Source organism: Channa argus, chromosome 10, assembly GCF_033026475.1.
Source record: "Channa argus isolate prfri chromosome 10, Channa argus male v1.0, whole genome shotgun sequence".
Lineage (NCBI taxonomy): Eukaryota > Metazoa > Chordata > Actinopteri > Anabantiformes > Channidae > Channa > Channa argus.
In genome coordinates this window covers 12,901,450-12,918,443 of record NC_090206.1, presented here as the reverse complement: position 1 = coordinate 12,918,443, position 16,994 = coordinate 12,901,450, and the positions used below count along the sequence as shown (strand labels likewise).

At 41.2% G+C, this 16,994-nt stretch overlaps 2 protein-coding genes across 3 annotated transcripts; both read right to left on the bottom strand.

Moving 5' to 3' along the window:
- Nucleotides 1–1,393: 1,393 nt before the first annotated feature.
- LOC137133811 (voltage-gated monoatomic cation channel TMEM109-like) lies at nt 1,394–6,361 on the bottom strand. Of its 2 annotated transcripts, XM_067517758.1 has the most exons (4): nt 5,373–6,361; nt 5,006–5,065; nt 3,474–3,576; nt 1,394–3,155 (listed from the first exon to the last, which is right to left on the bottom strand). In XM_067517758.1, exons 1-4 carry the CDS (start codon nt 5,574–5,576, stop codon nt 2,782–2,784), a joined length of 741 nt encoding a protein of 246 aa, XP_067373859.1. In that variant the 5' UTR covers nt 5,577–6,361; the 3' UTR covers nt 1,394–2,781. The 2 variants fall into 2 exon arrangements, with proteins under 2 accessions (XP_067373859.1, XP_067373860.1); XM_067517759.1 differs by lacking the exon at nt 5,006–5,065 and having other exon boundaries at nt 5,373–6,359.
- Nucleotides 6,362–6,522: 161 nt separating this feature from the next.
- rnf20 (ring finger protein 20, E3 ubiquitin protein ligase) lies at nt 6,523–16,654 on the bottom strand. The gene is made up of 22 exons (XM_067517745.1): nt 16,500–16,654; nt 15,909–16,089; nt 15,727–15,795; nt 15,510–15,608; nt 15,259–15,406; nt 14,972–15,157; nt 14,716–14,831; nt 14,378–14,524; nt 14,201–14,275; nt 13,981–14,100; nt 13,484–13,663; nt 13,268–13,403; nt 12,982–13,103; nt 12,679–12,835; nt 12,200–12,515; nt 11,347–11,464; nt 9,623–9,772; nt 9,296–9,508; nt 8,882–9,007; nt 8,573–8,713; nt 8,257–8,361; nt 6,523–7,217 (listed from the first exon to the last, which is right to left on the bottom strand). The coding sequence occupies exons 2-22, from the start codon at nt 16,077–16,079 to the stop codon at nt 7,041–7,043; spliced, it is 3,072 nt and encodes a 1,023-aa protein (XP_067373846.1). The 5' UTR covers nt 16,080–16,089; nt 16,500–16,654; the 3' UTR covers nt 6,523–7,040.
- Nucleotides 16,655–16,994: the final 340 nt, after the last annotated feature.

Genomic DNA, 16,994 nt, shown 5'->3' with positions numbered 1-16,994 from the left:
ACCTCTCCCATCTCTCTCTCTTACTCTTTCTGCTGTGCACAAGTAAAAATTGTCTCCTTGTGTCTCCTTGTGCTCTTGGGTCTATCATCAGTAGTTATCTGGTGCTCAGGTCAATTACAGTGTAAAATCTACTTCATAATGTTCTGCATTAACATAAAATATAGTTTCTCTTGCAGCAGGGTGTTTTTGAAAACTGTTATCCTCCCTCTGTCCTCAGAAAATACCAGCAGAGGATGCTTCAAGAAGAGAATAAAGTCAATGGTCTTCTTACCTTTTCAACTGCACAGAGTTGAAGAATTGCACCAGGGTACTTTGATCCTGTTTATTCTGTAATACAAGTTTTTCTAGGTGCCTTTTTGGGAATTGCTGCTTCCTGATGGTGTATTGTGTTGTGCTTTTATGCGTAACTACTTTACAACATTCAGGGTAAATAGAGCGCATCATCCAGCCACAGGCAACAGGTAAATTTTTATTAAAAAGCATCTACTCGAAATTGAGAATTTGCATTATTTGCTGCCGTTTTCTACCTCATGAGTCACACCTAAAGACAATTTTAATAAGTAATAATCAGATCATCACTGGTTTCTCAGAGTAATCACTGAATAGCCTTTTCCTTCCAACATTTCTGTTGCAAATACATAACTTGTTGTGGACCAGCTGAACTGTCACAACCTTTTCAGGGAAGAAAACCAAAACTACCCTCATTATTTCACAGTTCTTTGTAAGTCGAAAGTCGTAGAAAAGTCCTCAAAGTTACCTGGGCAGAATTCAAATAGCTTCAAAAAATCTGTAGTTCTTTAATGATGATATGCAGTAAAGCTACTATATAAAACTTTTTAGTTAAAACTTATCCTCATACTTACATTGTTTTACAGTGACTGTTTAATAACAGTGTGTGCAGTGAGTGGCACAGTGACATAGAAACATCTCTAGACTGGGCTCATTTCAACACAATCAACTGCTGTACTTCAGTGGTCCAACATACTCTAAATATGTCAATGCATTTGTCTGTATACACAAAAACAGAAAACATAACCTATATAGGCTTCGTGTTGCATGTCTCCATTCTATCAGTCACTGTCACGTGTATATTTAAAATGTATTTAGAGATTTAAACTGTCCTCGTACGCATTTGATTGTTGTGTAAATCGGGTGGAGTAGTAGGTTTTTTGCATGTGTGAACATAATACATTGTGTTGTTATATACTTTTTTATAGTCAGGTGCATTAAAGCTAATAATACCCTGCTTTATGGTTCGCATTTATTCCACTGTTTACACTTCCAACATAGTGATTTTTCATGCAGCTCTGTGACTCCCCTTCACTATTACTACAAACACCACCCACCCAGAATGTCAAAACAGAGACAAGAGCTCATCCAATACTTTACACCAATTCAACTGGTTCAACATTTAGTTTCTGATCCTGAAATTCTCTCCACGAGTCCCAACTCGTATGTCTTATGTGGAAATGTTTTCAGATAACTCCTCACTTTAGTATTTTTTCAGTTAACACCACCAAATGCTTAAATTTAACATTACAGAACTATCTGAGAATTTGATGAAAACACCAACAATGAGTAATCTATTACATTTGGGATTTTTGCCTTCAGAAGAGCAAAACGTTTTTTATGCAAAATTATTTGGAATTAAACGTGTAGGTATGTTGAAGTTGTTTGATCACGTCATGCATACACAAGTTACAACATGTTTTTAACAAACCAAACGTAACTTCCACACTTCGTTTGTAGAAATAATAGTGGTAAAGCAACATACAACTAAAAGGAACTAATAGTACCACCAATTCTATTAGTTTTATCATCTAGCCGGAAGACCAAGTGTAGAAAAGTCAAATGCAAAACTGATTCTGGGTTCTTTTTATTTTCTTCCTCCTTTTAGGCTGGTCTAACAATTCCCTGGGATGATATCAGGTTCTCTAGCCCAGAAATGCAAAATATCAGGTTCTCTAGCCCATAAATGCCTCACTGTGTTTACCAGTAGTTGCTAATTTTGGTTTTGTTATATTTTGTTGATATTTTAACAATAATATGATGCCTTTGATTAACTAAGATCTTCTTGTAATATTTTTTAAACAAAATTATAATTAAATGATCATGTTGAACATTTAAATGCAGAATCACATTTACAATCTTCTCAGTCTGAGATAACGTAGAGAGGCTGTGACACACTGAGCCCTTACAGTTAATTTCCCTGCACACTCATGTCTGGCCCACTTACCACTCCCCCGCTGTGAGAGTGAAGTGACTTTTGCTCACAGGAATGATCATACTGGCACTGAAGTTGTTTCTCTGAATGGCAGCGGCAGTGACGACTGTTAGTGTGAACCTGGAAGATCGGAAAAGCTTCCAGCTGACTGAGCACCAGGAGAGCCACCAGTCATGGGGGATTGCAGAAGATGACAACAGACCAGTTAGTGAGTCAAAACATTGACATCAAAGATGAGATTGGCTGCTCAATATAGCATTATTTTAGCTTTAGTTTAGGATTTAGGTACATTTTTATTCAGATACAATTGTAGATAATATAGAAAAGATGAGTTTTTGGTCATCCAGTCCTATTTGCACTTTGTCCTTCTATTGCAGACATTTAATATCTTTGTGTGTGTAATTTGACTATTTTGGCTTTTTCTAAAGCAAAACAAAACAGTCAAGTTTTGATTAAAAATCCCAGATGTTACTTTATTTCCCACAATAATTTGAAACACACATTAATATGATCAATAGCTATTTTGCTAACTGACATTACCATTGGCTTTGTCCATCTTAACTCCTTTCCCCTACACTTTCCCCCTTCCTCTTCTCCACTGCCCTCAGACGGCCCTCCAGGCTGCTCAGCCGGTGCTCCACTGCACAAGACTTTCCAGAATGAGTAGTGAGCAGAGTCAACAGGGCACATACCAGCACCAGGCCGGCAATTCGAAATGCAGTGGTGTCTACAGTGGCAGCCTTGTCAGTCACCATCAGTCCAAAAAGCCAGAGGACCAAGACAGTTTTCACCACCCAGAACACATGCCTCACCACCACAACCAGCAGATGGAGAACAATGGTCAGCACCCAGTAGCCAATGAGAGCCACTAGACCCCACTGGGCGACTGCAGTCACACCCTCTGGAGTGAAGTGGGGCAGCGTCAGTGCAACTGTGGAGGGAGGAAATTCAGTTAAGGCATATTTTTACAACTAACAAAGCCTGAAAAATACAACTGTTAAACAGGAAGATACAGAACTCTCACACTTATAAGGGAGTGGCACACAAACGGCTCCGAGGGAGAGGCTACATAGTTTCTTTTAAAACTTCCACTGCCACAGATCGTCTCCTACTCCAGCAGACAGTTTTTAGTAAGCTATACTGTGCATGCAGGGCCAAGGACAGAGCGTGCAGCAAAGACTAAAAACGCTCTCCATAGCTCCATCACACGATGGGGTGGGGTGGGGGTGGGGGGTGTTCTGGTACCTACCGTCAAATCCTGTGACCCTGAGAATCTCTGTGACATAAACAGCAATGACATTCAGGCCACTGGCAGCTCCTTCAGCTACAAATCGAATCACCATCTCCAGAAACTGAAGCAGTGTGAAAGACGGGTGGAGACATGTTTTACCTTCAGATTAAAGACGGTAACAATGAAGAGAGGCAGCATTTTAATCAACTTAATATTCATGCACAGACGGGATACAGAGTTGTTTACACAGCCAAACATGGCCCCAATGCTAAGCAGATAACTTGCAGTTTGTAATGCAGGGGGTGAACGACAGGGCTAATATTAACAGCTGCATTTTACGAAAACTGAATTCTTACATAAACACATTATTTCAGATAAAGTGTGGGATAGTTGAACAGCTGTGCACACAAGTGACAGTTGGACAGTGCCCTTCTCTATTCCTGTACAACCTCTACCCTTACAAATACACAGACATGCACACACACAAACAGCACAGCCTCATCCAGAAAGGTCAAGAGTAGCCCAAGTAAGTTGGTCAAGTAGCTTATCTGCACCTGTTGCACTACACACCGACAAATTTGTTAGTGTCAAACTACACTAGTGTGCACATAAATAAAATAGAACACATCTTTTTTTTTTTTCAACTTTTAGTTTGTTAAGGCTCAGTTACTAAATAACAAACCTTAGTGTCACATGTGTGCAAGCACAGGCTTTTTGCAAGATGAGTTATAAAGCACACCTGGGGTAATAAAATGTCTTAATGTTTAGCATTTTGTCATGGTGCAAACGTATTATTATAATTGCTTTTGTTTTACTTAATGCAATCTACTATTAACAAGGGGGCCTGGTGGATCAGTGGTAGAGCATTGGGTTGGGAGGCAGAAGGCTGCGGTTCCGAATCCCACCCCACCAGGTGTGTGGCCCCACCCAGCCACCAAGGGCTACCTTGGTTCTGGTCCCGAGCCCAGATAAAAGGTTTGGGTTGCGGCAGGAAGACTTTGGGAATGCAGACGGTTAAAAAAAACAAACTGAAAGCAAAAGTCTTGTACTGACAGTTACCATTAAATTGAACAGGAAAACAATGGCAGGCAATTCTTGACAAAGTTCACCAAGAAATTTTACAGTGGTACATTACATTTCTGGGAGCCACCAGTGCAGTGTGGAGATGTGTTGTCTAGCTTTTACCTTGGGGGTTAAAGTCCACAATTTTTATTTAATTTTTTTTTCTATGGTTTGGACAAAGTTTTCTCACAGGAGACAATCAAAGACAATCAGACTGAGTGAGACTAATTCAGTGGGATTCATATTCAGAGGTACCAGCTCATGGGGAACTATCTTAGCCTATTCATCAGCTTGCCAGCACCTAAACATAACCTTATCATCACAGGTAGGACCATACTATAACCTCACATGGAAATATCAGTGTACATACACCTACTGTTTGCTCTACCTTTGAGGTGACATGAGCTTAAACAGAGGCAAATGAGATGTCTCTGTTAAAGGGGGGATGACAGAGCAGGCTAGATGAAGACACCGAGGAGTTTTCTTACCATGGCCACGGTATAGACGTGCTCCTGACCAAGCAATGATTCAAGAGACAACACTGCGCTCTAAGGAAAAGGGCCACAGCAGGGTGAATGCAGTGAGGGACAGGGAAGGGGATGAGAGTATTGATGGAGGGGATGCAAGAATATATGAAAAAAAAAAAAAAACGAGGGCGGGGTAGATGAGTAGATCAGGAGAGAGATTAACAAGTTGAGGTTAAATATTAGGTATTTGGTCAAATGAAGCATAGATTTAAACAGTAATACAAACAGTAAAGTGAGATCATAGAACACTGACAAATAAGGAAATGAAATAAGTGAGAAACCCCTTCCCAGCGACTAAAAGCTCTGACGGTGCCCCTCCCCTCTGTACCTCAGCAGCTGACCGTATCACGCCAGTTCCCACCAGTGACTCCGTGTAACGCTGCATCTCCTGGCAGGTTCCCGTGATCAGAGTATGGAGGGTGACAGCCGGTGGGCTCTCCCGGCTCGGTTTGGCCTGCTCCGCTTCAGCTCCAGCCCAGCCCACTGTGAAGCCGAGCACCAGCACGTAGATGGTGAGGAAACACCGAGCCATGGCACACCAACCGCGTCCAGTGCCAGACACACAAAAATACTCCACACCCTAATTAGAGATTTTAAAAAAAATCAAAAAGTTGCAAAACGCGCACTGGGTAACGCTGCGGTCCACAGCAGGTCGAGCCGCTCGTGTTTAGTGACTCCAGCAGGCTCGTGAATCAAAGACTCAAAAATGGCTTCTGGTGGGAGCAGTCATGGGCTACAGATCAAGACAATGGGCAGGAAAACACGAGAGCTACACGAACAGCTTCAAAGATCCAATTTAGAATTATGATGAAATATGCTCTTAAAAAGAAAAGGCCACATGACTCTAAATTAATATTTTAATTAAACTTTGGCAGCCAGGGAGCCGATCCGCCAATGACATCCCAGTGTTACCGGTGAGTATTTTAATAAGAAACCGTTAAAGGCTCAAACCCCGGCCGTGGGCAGGACATGTGATCATCACTCAAGATGCAATGGAAACTCGGTTCAATAAAAACACTGGGCAGAAAAACAATTTTTTTCTTTCCTCTTTTCCAGCTTTGCTTTTCAACACAAGCGATAGAAAAGCGGTAACGTTGAGCCGCTCACGAGTCTCATAAAGCCTCTTAGTTCAGCTCGCAGCTCCACTTAAGTTCGGCGTGGGTTTGTCCGAAAGCTTACGCCGGATTATGTTTCCTTTTTGAAACCTTTTCTGAAGGCTCCCCTGTCGCCGTCCCTACACCACACTCCTTTCCCCCGAGCGTTTCTGTAACGACTGTCTCCAACGCGCAAACACGTCTGGATATGCAGGGGGAGAGCGGAGGAGGAGGAGAGGTGGAGGAAGGCGCTCTGCTCCGAGATAAACAGAGATTTGAACTCTGGGACTTGTGGTTTAACACTCCGGATCGAATTTTGAGATACTTCACAGAGTCGGACAGACATTTAGGACCTAGGAACCAGTGAAGTGGAAGTAGAAGCTGGACACTTGACGTCAGTTTAATGACTAGTAGAACAGCAATTACACAGTATGAAGGCAGGAGATTTCATAACAGCTTGGAGAAAGAGAAGATGACACACCAACATGACCAAAACATCAACTGCACAAGGAGAAGTCATGTTTTCTCAACATTTTAATATTTTCCTTTCAAAATTTTGTGTAATTGTCTGTTTTCAAACACGCGCGCGCGCACACACACACAAACATACACACCTCAGTATTCGGATGTAATGCAAACTCACTACATTTTTCATTACTTTTTCTTGAGCCACTGACTGAAAACATACAGTAAAGTGGTGGATACTGGAGCCGATTTCAGTCATTACATCATAGGGAAAAAGAAAAACGTTCTGTTCAGTTCAACACTGGTTGGACTCATTTTCTGTACTGTAGATACACGAGGATGGGCTGTACATACTCAAAAGGAGGAAACTTTTGAGTGAATCTAGCTCCACATTGTGGACCCTTCCCAGTATAAGGATTTGTGGGGGAGCTGCAGGTCTATTCGATGTAAATGCGATGAAAGTCATTTGCTCCAAAAGCAGCGTTGCACTTCGGGCACTTCCTCTGGCGGGTGTCGTAGCGTGTCTTGACACAATCAAAGCAGAAGACGTGGAAGCACTTTGTCAGAACAGCATCTTTTACTCGGGAGTTGCAGCAAGGACATGTTAGACGTGCCTAGAAGAGAAAGAGAGAGGGGGGTGATGGGGGAGAATGATTTGAACAATGAAGTCAGAAGTCATTTTTATCTGCAGCTGAATGATTACACAGTGGGTGGAACAGCAGCGAGGCTCTGTGACTGCAGACGGGCCTTAAAGCTCAACTGTGCTTAACAACAACACTGGTGAGAATAAACCCTGTGGCCTTGACTGATTCTCAAGAACATGTGGAGTCTGCACAGAACAGCTGGATCCCTCATTACTAAACCACTTACAAGTTTATGACAAAATCTGCAGGCTCATGTTTAGTCTGCAGACTTTAAGGTGTGATGCTGACTCCCCACACAGTTGGTGCCTCACTGTGTTCCTGTCAGAAGAGTGTGATCACGCTGACAGCTGGTCTCATTTGGCACAAACCAGAGTGATAAAGATAACTCTGGGTTCATTTAGTTAAAACACCCCCTTGCTGACCCCCTCAAATGGTTACCAGGATATCAGCTACACAGGCTCCATTCAAAAGGTAACACAATCTGTGCAGTGACCAAAGTATAAATACAAAAAATAAAATAAAAATAAAAACCACTTGAGGAATTTGTGCTGGAGTATTTTATGTTCGTTCCCAGAGTCTTTGCTGGCTTCCTGCCAATTGCTCAATGCCAACATACAGTCCGCTATAAAAACAACCTATAAAAAGCTTTGTACTTTTTTCAATTTGTCATTGTACAAACAAATATAATAACATCTATATGATCATGAAATTTAAAGACATTTTGGAATTTCTTACCTTTTCCCTGCTATCAGTCACTGTGCTAAGCTATGTTAGATGACTCAGGTGTTAGCTACACAACAGTAGCATCAATCATCTCCTCTAACATGCAAATAAGACAATTTCAAGTGCTTTATCAACGTGAATGCATGTGTTCTTATGCAGCCAACAGACATACAAAAAGTACTGGATATTCAAATGACCCTTCTATGCTGTTCAGTAATTCTTTCTACAATCTAACATGGGTTAACCAAAACAGGTGATTAATATTTACTGTTTCACAGAAACTCACCTTATACTCATTAATTTCTTCATTTAGGATCTCATCTCCATTGCTGATTTTCTCAGCCGGTTTCTTGGCCTTCTCAATTTTTCTTCTAAGTTTGGAGATGTCCTCCTGAAAGACATTTATAATTTACAACTGTAAATAAGAGGGTGCTGTCTGACACTTTTTATTTATATTTGAGGACAGATTAGAGAAAACCTCATTTGAAGACAAGAAAAAATAAACTAGCACTACGTGTTTAGCCTACATACAATGAGGATGAAACAAAGACCCACAAATGTAAGATATCGTTAGAAAACAAGCTGCTTAATTGTGTTGTTACCTGTGCCCGTCTTGCGTTAAAGGACTCTTTCTCCCTGGAGATGCTGTTCTCTATCACCTCCTCTCTGACTAGGTTGAGTCTCTGCTGAACCTGCTCCAGCTGAGTTCGCACCTCCTCTGACAACAACGCAGAGTCCTGTGCCTAAAGAATATAGAGATGTCTTTGGTTATTCTCAACACTTACTGTAAACTGTAAAATCCCTTATGTGCTTATAGTATGTACATATGGTATGACATTACAGTTATTTCCTTAGGAGTAAGCTCCACCCTTTTCAGAAATGTGCCTCTTTACAACAGAATTATCTGTTACCTTGCGTTTGTTCATGTCTAAAGCTTGTGTTCGAAGAGCCAACTCTCTCTCTGCAGCACTGATGGTTCCCTGCAGGAGGCGCTCCTTCTCTTCTAGCTTCCTCACCACCTGCAGCTGGGCGTCGACCTGACAAATCCCCCAATAATGATAATAGTTTTTTAAAAAGGCTTAGAGTTTGAAGTTGAGCATAAAATGCGGATGGTAAAAAAGCCAAAGAGTAAAACAAAATTGGTCACATATGGAGAAGACACAAAAAAATAGGGCTATATAGGCTTTATTCATCTTTTAAAATATACAAAAAAACTCTAAACTAAAGTGGTTAATTGTTTGTTGATGAATTTAAACAGTGTGAAAAACGGTTTATTCATATTCCTATACTTAGGTTTTGCCTTTGGGAGTCACGCTGCGCCTCACCTGAGTTTTTAAAGTGAGCAGTTGGTCAGCCAGCTCCTCCTTCTCCTCTTTTAGCAACTTGTGAATCTGGTTGGACTTGATCCTCTCGCTCATCAGCTTGAAGTTGGCATCGTCTTTTTCCCTGAGCTGCTGCATCAGGCGGATGTTCTGTTCCTGCATGTCTTCAAAGGCCTGGCCTGTCACGTCCATCTCGCTCAGCAGTGCGTCCTCCTCCTGCAGGGGATGCAGGAAAGTGAGGCTCAGAGAACAGTAAACAGTAAACAGTAAACAGTAAAGTAAAACTGGGAAAAGGATTGGCACATGCAAATAAAATAATGAAATCATCACCTGTTTGGCTATAGAGAGCTTCTTGTTGAGGATGTCAATCTGCTCCTCTACAGAGCGAATCTTCCTTAGCGCTTCTTCATCAGCCATTTTCTTGCCCTCTTTCCTCTCCCTCTCTTCCAGCTCCCTCAGTCTTTGTCGCAGCTCTTCTCCCTGGATTCCCATCATCATAATAATGGTAATTATTTACAGTAGACTATTGTATCTGTTAATTACAACCCCAATTTCAAAAAAGCTGGGAGGATGTGTAAAACGTAAATAAAATCTGAAAGCATTGATTTTCACAATAGAACATAAAAAACACATCAAATGTTGAAACTGAGAGATTTTAGCATTTCATAGGAAATAGTAGCTAATTTTGAATTTGATGGCACCAACATAACTCAAAAAAGTTGAGAGATGCTAATGTTTACCATTGTGTAGCATCCCCTCTTCTTTTAACAACTGTAAAAGTCTGGGAAGTGGGGAGACCACTTGCTGGAGATTTAGGAGAGGAATGTTGTCCCCTTCTTGTCTGATGCAAGATTCTAGCTGCTCAAGGGTCCTGGGCCTTTGCTTTTCATTTTATGATGCACCAAATGATTTCTGTCTGAATGGGAGCATATGTTGCTCTAAAACCTCTTCATACTTTTCAGCATTGATTGGGCCTTTTCAGATGTGTAATCTGCCCAGGCCATAGGCACTAATGCACCTCCATACCATCAAAGATCCAGGATTTTGAATTGTCTGCTGATAACAAACTGGGTGGTCTCTCTTTTTTAGTCCCCAGGACACGACGTCCATGGTTTCTAAAGGAAGTTCTAAATTTATATATATATATAAATAACAGAACAGTTTTCCATTTTGCCTCAAACCATTTTAAATGACATTTTGGCCCAGAGAACAGGGCAGCGTTTAAGGATCATGTTCACAAATGGCTTCTTCTTTGCACGATAAAGCTTTACATTTGTGAATTGCACAGCATCTGTGTTCACAGACAGTGATTTCTGGAGGTATTTCTGAGCCCATGCAGTGATGTCCAGTAGAGAATTATGCCTGTTTATAATGCAGTGCAGCCTGAGGGCCCAAAGATCACACGCATCCAGTTTTGACCTTTGGCCTTTTCTGTTGCGCACAGAGATTCTTCCTGATCCTCAGAATCTTTTGATGAGATTATAAACTGTAGATGGTGGAATCTTTAGTCTTCGCAATTTTACGATGAGGAACATTTTTCTGAAATTGTTCCACAGACGCAGTTTGTCACATTGAGACACTCTGAAATGCTCCTTTTATACCCAGTTATGTTTCTGATCTGTTGTCAGCTAAACTAATTAGTTTTCTAATGCTCCTCCATTTGTTTTTATTTGCAGCAATTACTTTTCCAGCCTTTTGTTGACCCGTTGCAACTTGTGTTGCAACTTGAGTTGTGTTGCTGCCTTCAAAGTCAAAACGAGCTAATATATTTTATGAAATGGTAAAACATCTGTTTCAACATCTGATATGTTGTTTATGTTCTATTGTGAATAAAATATGGGTTGATGAGATCATTGCATTCTGTTTTTATTTAGGTTTTACACATCGTGTAAACTTCTTTGGAATCTGTGTTGTACAAAATGTGATGTTCAAATTTAAAACACTAAAGAAATATCACCATCGTGAAAAATATCTGATGGGAATAAACAGTTCCTCCACCAAAACTGCCAACTATGAGAACAAAACGTTTGAGTGTGTTGTTGTGTGTTGATCACCTCAGACTTTGCCTTTTTCTCTGCAGCCATGAGCTGGACTTTGTCTCTCTGTTCCTTGGGTGCTGAGCGGTACATGTCCAACAGCAGCTTCATCTCTCTCTGGGACTCCTGGGCTTTTCTGCACAAATTAAGAGTCACAATAAGGGTCTTTAACAAAATGTTCAACATTGTCATTATTCAAAAACGTCTAAACGAGAATTAAAGAACAGAAATCATCTAAAAACTGAAAAGACTTACGAGGGAGAAAACACGCCCTAAACAATTTAATCATTTCACAGTGGGAACATTTGTGTTTATCTGCAGTTTATACAAACAGCAGCTTTGTATTCATTGTGAGCTTGTGCTCGTGATTTAAAGAATTCCTTCACGTTAGCCACAGAAACCACTGCATCAACAAAAATTCTGAATAAAAAGAAGAAAACAAATATGCATATTTATTTATATATTTAATACGCATTTAGTTAGTACAAATGTTTCATCAGAATATAAACCTGTAAAAAGTAATTTATTAGGTAATTTTCATTATTTTACTACAAACATTTCTTATATACACTTAGTGACCTTTTTTTTTTCATAATTAAAAATAAAAAGACTGATCCAGGAGTGTATATAAAAACGTTATAGTAAAATAATGAAACTTACAAAAAAAATGCAGACATTGTTAAGTCCCCTCTATACATACCTGCGGGCAAAACAAAAACAAATCTTCCTCATCACAAGCAAGGTAAATATGCTATAAAGATGTCCTGACAGTAGCAAAATGTATCAGCTTTCACTGTTTTGTCAATGCAGACATTTAATATGCTTATTTTATTTTATTTTATTTTATTTTATTTTATTTTATGTTACTTACTTGAGTTCTCCTCGGACAATCTTGAGCTGCTCTATCTCCTTCCTCTTTGACCCTCCGACCATAGAAAGGCGCTCCCCAGATAACTCCTCAGACTGACTGCTGCTGCCAGGCTTCTCTTTCTCTTCCTTTATCACACTGCTGCTGCTCGCACTGATGCGAGTTGGCCTGTCTCTCTCCTTTTCCTTCTCACGCTCTCTGTCTTTTTCTTCTTTCTTTACAGTGTCCTTTTCTTTCTTTTCCTCCTTCTTCTCCTCTTTGTCCTCCTCCTTTACTGTTGCCTCTGGCTCAGCTCCAGGCTCCAATTTCACTGACATGCCTGTAGAAAGTCAGTAAAATACCGTAAAGGATTAAAGGAATTATCAACCAGGACCATCCAAATATGTTTCATAAAAACAATTTAAAATTAGCAAAAATTGGATTTTTGTCACTTGTAGCTTTATAAAATATGAATGTTTTTAAAGTGAGATTATTTTAATTACCAGTGCTGCTGGGTGTCAAGGAGCCGCTGTCCGGTTCTGTCTTGACCACAGGTTCCCCAGAAACAGCAGTGGTCAAGGGAGAGGTTGTTTCATTCTTCACATCCATCTCTGTGCTGGACTGGGATTGGAGAATGGCGTTGCCCTTTGATGCACGGAGCTACAAAAGCAATAGATGAATGCCATGAGTTTTATGGTGGGCTGTCATTTTTAAAAAATTATTATTATTTATTATTAAGGTAACAAAAACACTATTTTGTTAGTGAGAGTTGACTGGATGAGCTTCTATGTCTCCTTCTGACCTACCTGGTTGAGTTCAGCTTGTGCTTCTCTCAGTCTGATCTTGTATTTCACCACTTCTCCCTTCATCTGCTGGTTGTGGGTTTGGAGTGTGCTAATCAAGTGACGCATCTCCCTGTTAATAGGCCCTGAGCAATGGAGGTAGCCAGACAAATTAACGAAAGCCAGAGAGAAAGATGGGTACCAAAAGAGATAAGGACTCTTTTGTCACCAGGACAGCAGTGTGAAGCGCTATTGTATTTTTGTCAAAATTGTGATCTTCAGTCACTATAAAACAGAGCCTCTGAGTTACCTGCTTGCTCATTGGCAGCAAGAGTCTGTTCAAATTCGATGCGCAGCATCTCATACTCCTTCCTCACTTGAGCCAGTGTGTCCTCCAGCTGAAACACTTCTGTACGAACCTTCCTCTGCAAAGCCACCTCATCGTTCTGCACACAGACGTTATCAAAGTAAGAAAAGCTTGAAAACATCAGAGGAAGCCACAGACACACACACTGGTGCAGGTTACCTCCATGTGCTCTAGCTGTCTAAGCCTTGCTGTCCTAGTAGTGTTGAGGCGAGTGCGCGTTTCATCTAACTGACCCTTGAGGATCAGAGACTCGTTGTAGAGGACAGAAAACTGTGACTGTAGACAGCGGTACTCTGCAGTCTCTTTAACCATGCCCTCTGCTCTAGTCAGCAGCTCCACCTGACAGGAACAGAAACAAAGGTGGTAGCCAAAGAAAGAGCAGGGGATGCAGAAAATAGATTAACTATTTAAATAATAAAGTACTGAACATAAACATTTTCCCCAGAAGCCTAAGATTCACTGGAAAGATTTTAGAAAAAATTCACAGGTGTATTGGTTAAATTAAATAAATTTTTTTACTCCTGTCTTTATTTCTGCGCTGTCACTTAATTCACTGAAAGAAACTGAAAGTTTTTACAAAGAAAATTACATCTCCTGGGTATTAAAGGTTAAAATGCACTATAATCCAAATGGTCAAAATGGAACAACTGAAGTACCTTCATGCTGTTGTTCTCCTGGTGAACATTCTGCAGGTCCTGCTGGAGCTTTTGCAACTCAGTAAGACGATTTTCTGCCAGCTCACGGTTCTCCTCTAACTCACTGTTCATTTCCTCAAACTGATGTAGGGAAACAGGAAAAAAATATACAAAGGTAAGGTATGGCCTATAACACCATCTCCCGTCTTACAAAAACTATGAATGATAATACAATTCCTACCTTTCTCTTATTTATAGTTATGGTTCCACATACACTGCTGGCCTCCCCACACACCTTATAGCCTTTGCTGTTTACCTGAGATGCATTAGAGGGAGTGTTATAAAATAAACAGACATTTTGTACTGACCAAACAGAGCCATTGATATGAACCCCAACAAAAGCCTCCATCATCCTTACCCTCTCCAGGATCTCACTCAAGTGTGCATTCAGACGGTTCTCTCGGCGACGGATCTTCTCCATGTCCCACTGGAGCTCCTCGATCAGAACCTGCAGCTCATTGATACGCTGGTCTGCTTTGTTCACTGCACGACCCAGAGTCCGGGACTGGTCAAGACAGAGAACAAAGACACAAGTAACCATCTCTAACTAGAGGATGACGAGTGAAATCATAATGGGAGCTTGTGTTTCTTAACCTAAATACTCATTTAAATAAAAACCACCTTCAATGTGGTAAAAAGGGTTCAAAGAAGTTTATTCCCAGCAACAGTGAATGAAGAACAACGTATAATTTGCACCTCGCTCGTCATGTGACTGTGCTTCTGCTTGAGGTCCTCGGTCATCTGTTGCAGTCGCTCATTTTCACGTGTCAGGAGGGAGTTCAGTTTGGAAGCTACCTGCCACAGACTGCTCTCTAAAAAGCAAAGCATTAAACCCACATTATGACCATAATATGATATCTTCCACCCATTAAATTTCACCCTCAGCTTTAGTCCACTTTTGTAATTTTTTTTGTTATCATATCCTTTTCCACCTTCCCTCTGTTCATCTCACCAGCTCCTGAGTCCAGCTCTGCCTTGAGCTGTCCCACAGTGTTCTTCAGACAGTCATATATCTCAACCACTCGACTGGCCTGCTTCTGGCTGGACTCAACCCTCTCCTTAAGCTCAGCCTCCATCTCCTCGCTACTGCTGCTTGCCAGTGTAGCCAAGAAAGAGTTGGTTGTCTCTCCCTGGTGGCCTGGGTGGCAATAATTGGGTGGGAAATAATTTATTTATGATATCTGGTAATACATATTAAATTTACAGCGCTGTGCAGATTCTGCCAAAGTTTGGTTTTACCTCTGTCTTTGGACCTCTCCTGGTTGGAGTCGCCATCGGGTTCTGGAGTCTCTGGTTTTAGGCTACGCCCCTCACTTGCCGGCGATTTCTCAGGTTCACTGCTTGCTTGGTCATAACGCCTGATTATCAGTTGAACGTTTTCATCAAACTGGAGGAGGGAGTTTGGTAACACGTTGGCATTTTAACCATTACAACAGATGAGCCGTTTTCCATATTACTTCACAATCTAAACTCTGTAAGCGAGTTATTACCTGGTTCCAGTATCTATTAAGGATCAACAAACTGGCATCATCTGTGGCCTGGCGAGTCTCCAGTCTCTCAATTCGCTCTCGCAACTCATCCTCGATACCCTGTAAAATAAAATTAAGCCAAAAGGTTTTTTTTTATTCTAAAACAAATAGGGAAGACAGGTGCAGCATCTGCATTGTGTATAATGAGTTTTAAATAAATCCTGTATTAGTCATTTACCTGTCTTTGGTCAAGAGATTCTCCCAACTTTCGGTTCTTAGCCTGAAGAGCTTTGATGTCTTGTTCCTCCTGAAAAACATTTACTTCAGACATAAGAACTGAAAGAAAGAGCAGCCAAAGACTTTGCACGTCTGTGGTTCATCATGTATTAGCAGTACTGTGGTTAATAAGCAGTATCTCACAGAATTTGACACCCCTCCCAGTTTGATGACCGTCTCCACCGCGGTGCTGCCACTGGCAGCTGCGCTGACACCTGCACCCCCGTCTTCTCCGTCCCTCTCCCTGCGCTTCTCCGGGGGTGCACCGGAGGACGACGAGCCGCTGGGGTCAGCAGGACGCTTCTGTCCCGACATCCTCAGACTCCTGAAACAAACGGAGAGACCGGAAATAGAACAATGCAACGAACAATCACTGTAGTCTTCAGAGCTAGTTGCAGCTAGCCGCATATGAATTTGGTGGATGAAGGACAAAGTGAGCAACTGTGTAACATCAGTGGAGGTTTCGTATGTTAAGTGGCCAAATATAAAGTACTTATCTTTATTGTAAAACCCTCTCTATCGCAAACAATGAACGTAGTAACTCGTAAATCTTATGCTATCGCGTTTTAATTCCCGAACAAACTGATTGAATCGGTCAATGAATCGGTAGGCTAACGTTAGCCGTTTGCTAACTCCAGCTTTAAATGCGGTAAATGCTCAGGATCCTGACACAAGAGAGCGCAGCGTTTACTTTGCTAAAGTGCTAAGATCAGGGGAACTTAACCGAATTCTTACCGCTTTAACTAGTTTTGTGTTATCAGCTGAATCTGTCTGTGGATGTTGATGTTGCGTCCCCTTGCCTGTCGGAAACGGAAGCATTAACAGCCCAAACAGAACCACCCTCAGCTGACACTGCGCCCCTTAGCGACCGGGAGAGAATCAAACCCTCGTCAACATTCATGCAGACTGTAGGCGCCTGCGCAAGAAGCAAACGTTAACGTACGATTGGAATTAAGGCAGACAGCCCATTGTGGGACATTTGTATGTGCACAGAAACAAGAACTGAGCAATTTTTCTACACGTGAACACCATTATGGTCCCAGGTTTGCTTTAGGTATTTGATCAAACACAGTTAAATTTAAAAAAATGCACAAGGGGATAACAAAAAATGAATAAATTGTATTGTAAACCATCACCCGGTCACAAAATAAAACAGTAGCATTATGCAATAAGAAAGGACGCAGCTAATACTGTATGTTAATGGTACAAACTCACAAAAACATTTTCAAG

What these genes read in the sequence shown, in the direction of transcription:
- LOC137133811 (XM_067517758.1), bottom strand. Translation starts at nt 5,576, where the DNA reads ATGGCTCGGTGTTTCCTCACCATCTACGTGCTGGTGCTCGGCTTCACA. An exon ending in TGATACGGTCAGCTGCTGAG is followed by an intron (nt 5,066 to 5,372) that starts GTACAGAGGGGA and finishes CCTTTTCCTTAG; the next exon opens with AGCGCAGTGTTGTCTCTTGA. An exon ending in CAGGGTCACAGGATTTGACG is followed by an intron (nt 3,156 to 3,473) that starts GTAGGTACCAGA and finishes CTCCCTCCACAG; the next exon opens with TTGCACTGACGCTGCCCCAC.
- rnf20 (XM_067517745.1), bottom strand. Translation starts at nt 16,079, where the DNA reads ATGTCGGGACAGAAGCGTCCTGCTGACCCCAGCGGCTCGTCGTCCTCC. An exon ending in AGGAGAACAACAGCATGAAG is followed by an intron (nt 13,664 to 13,980) that starts GTACTTCAGTTG and finishes TGTTCCTGTCAG; the next exon opens with GTGGAGCTGCTGACTAGAGC. An exon ending in GACAGCTAGAGCACATGGAG is followed by an intron (nt 13,404 to 13,483) that starts GTAACCTGCACC and finishes GTCTGTGTGCAG; the next exon opens with AACGATGAGGTGGCTTTGCA.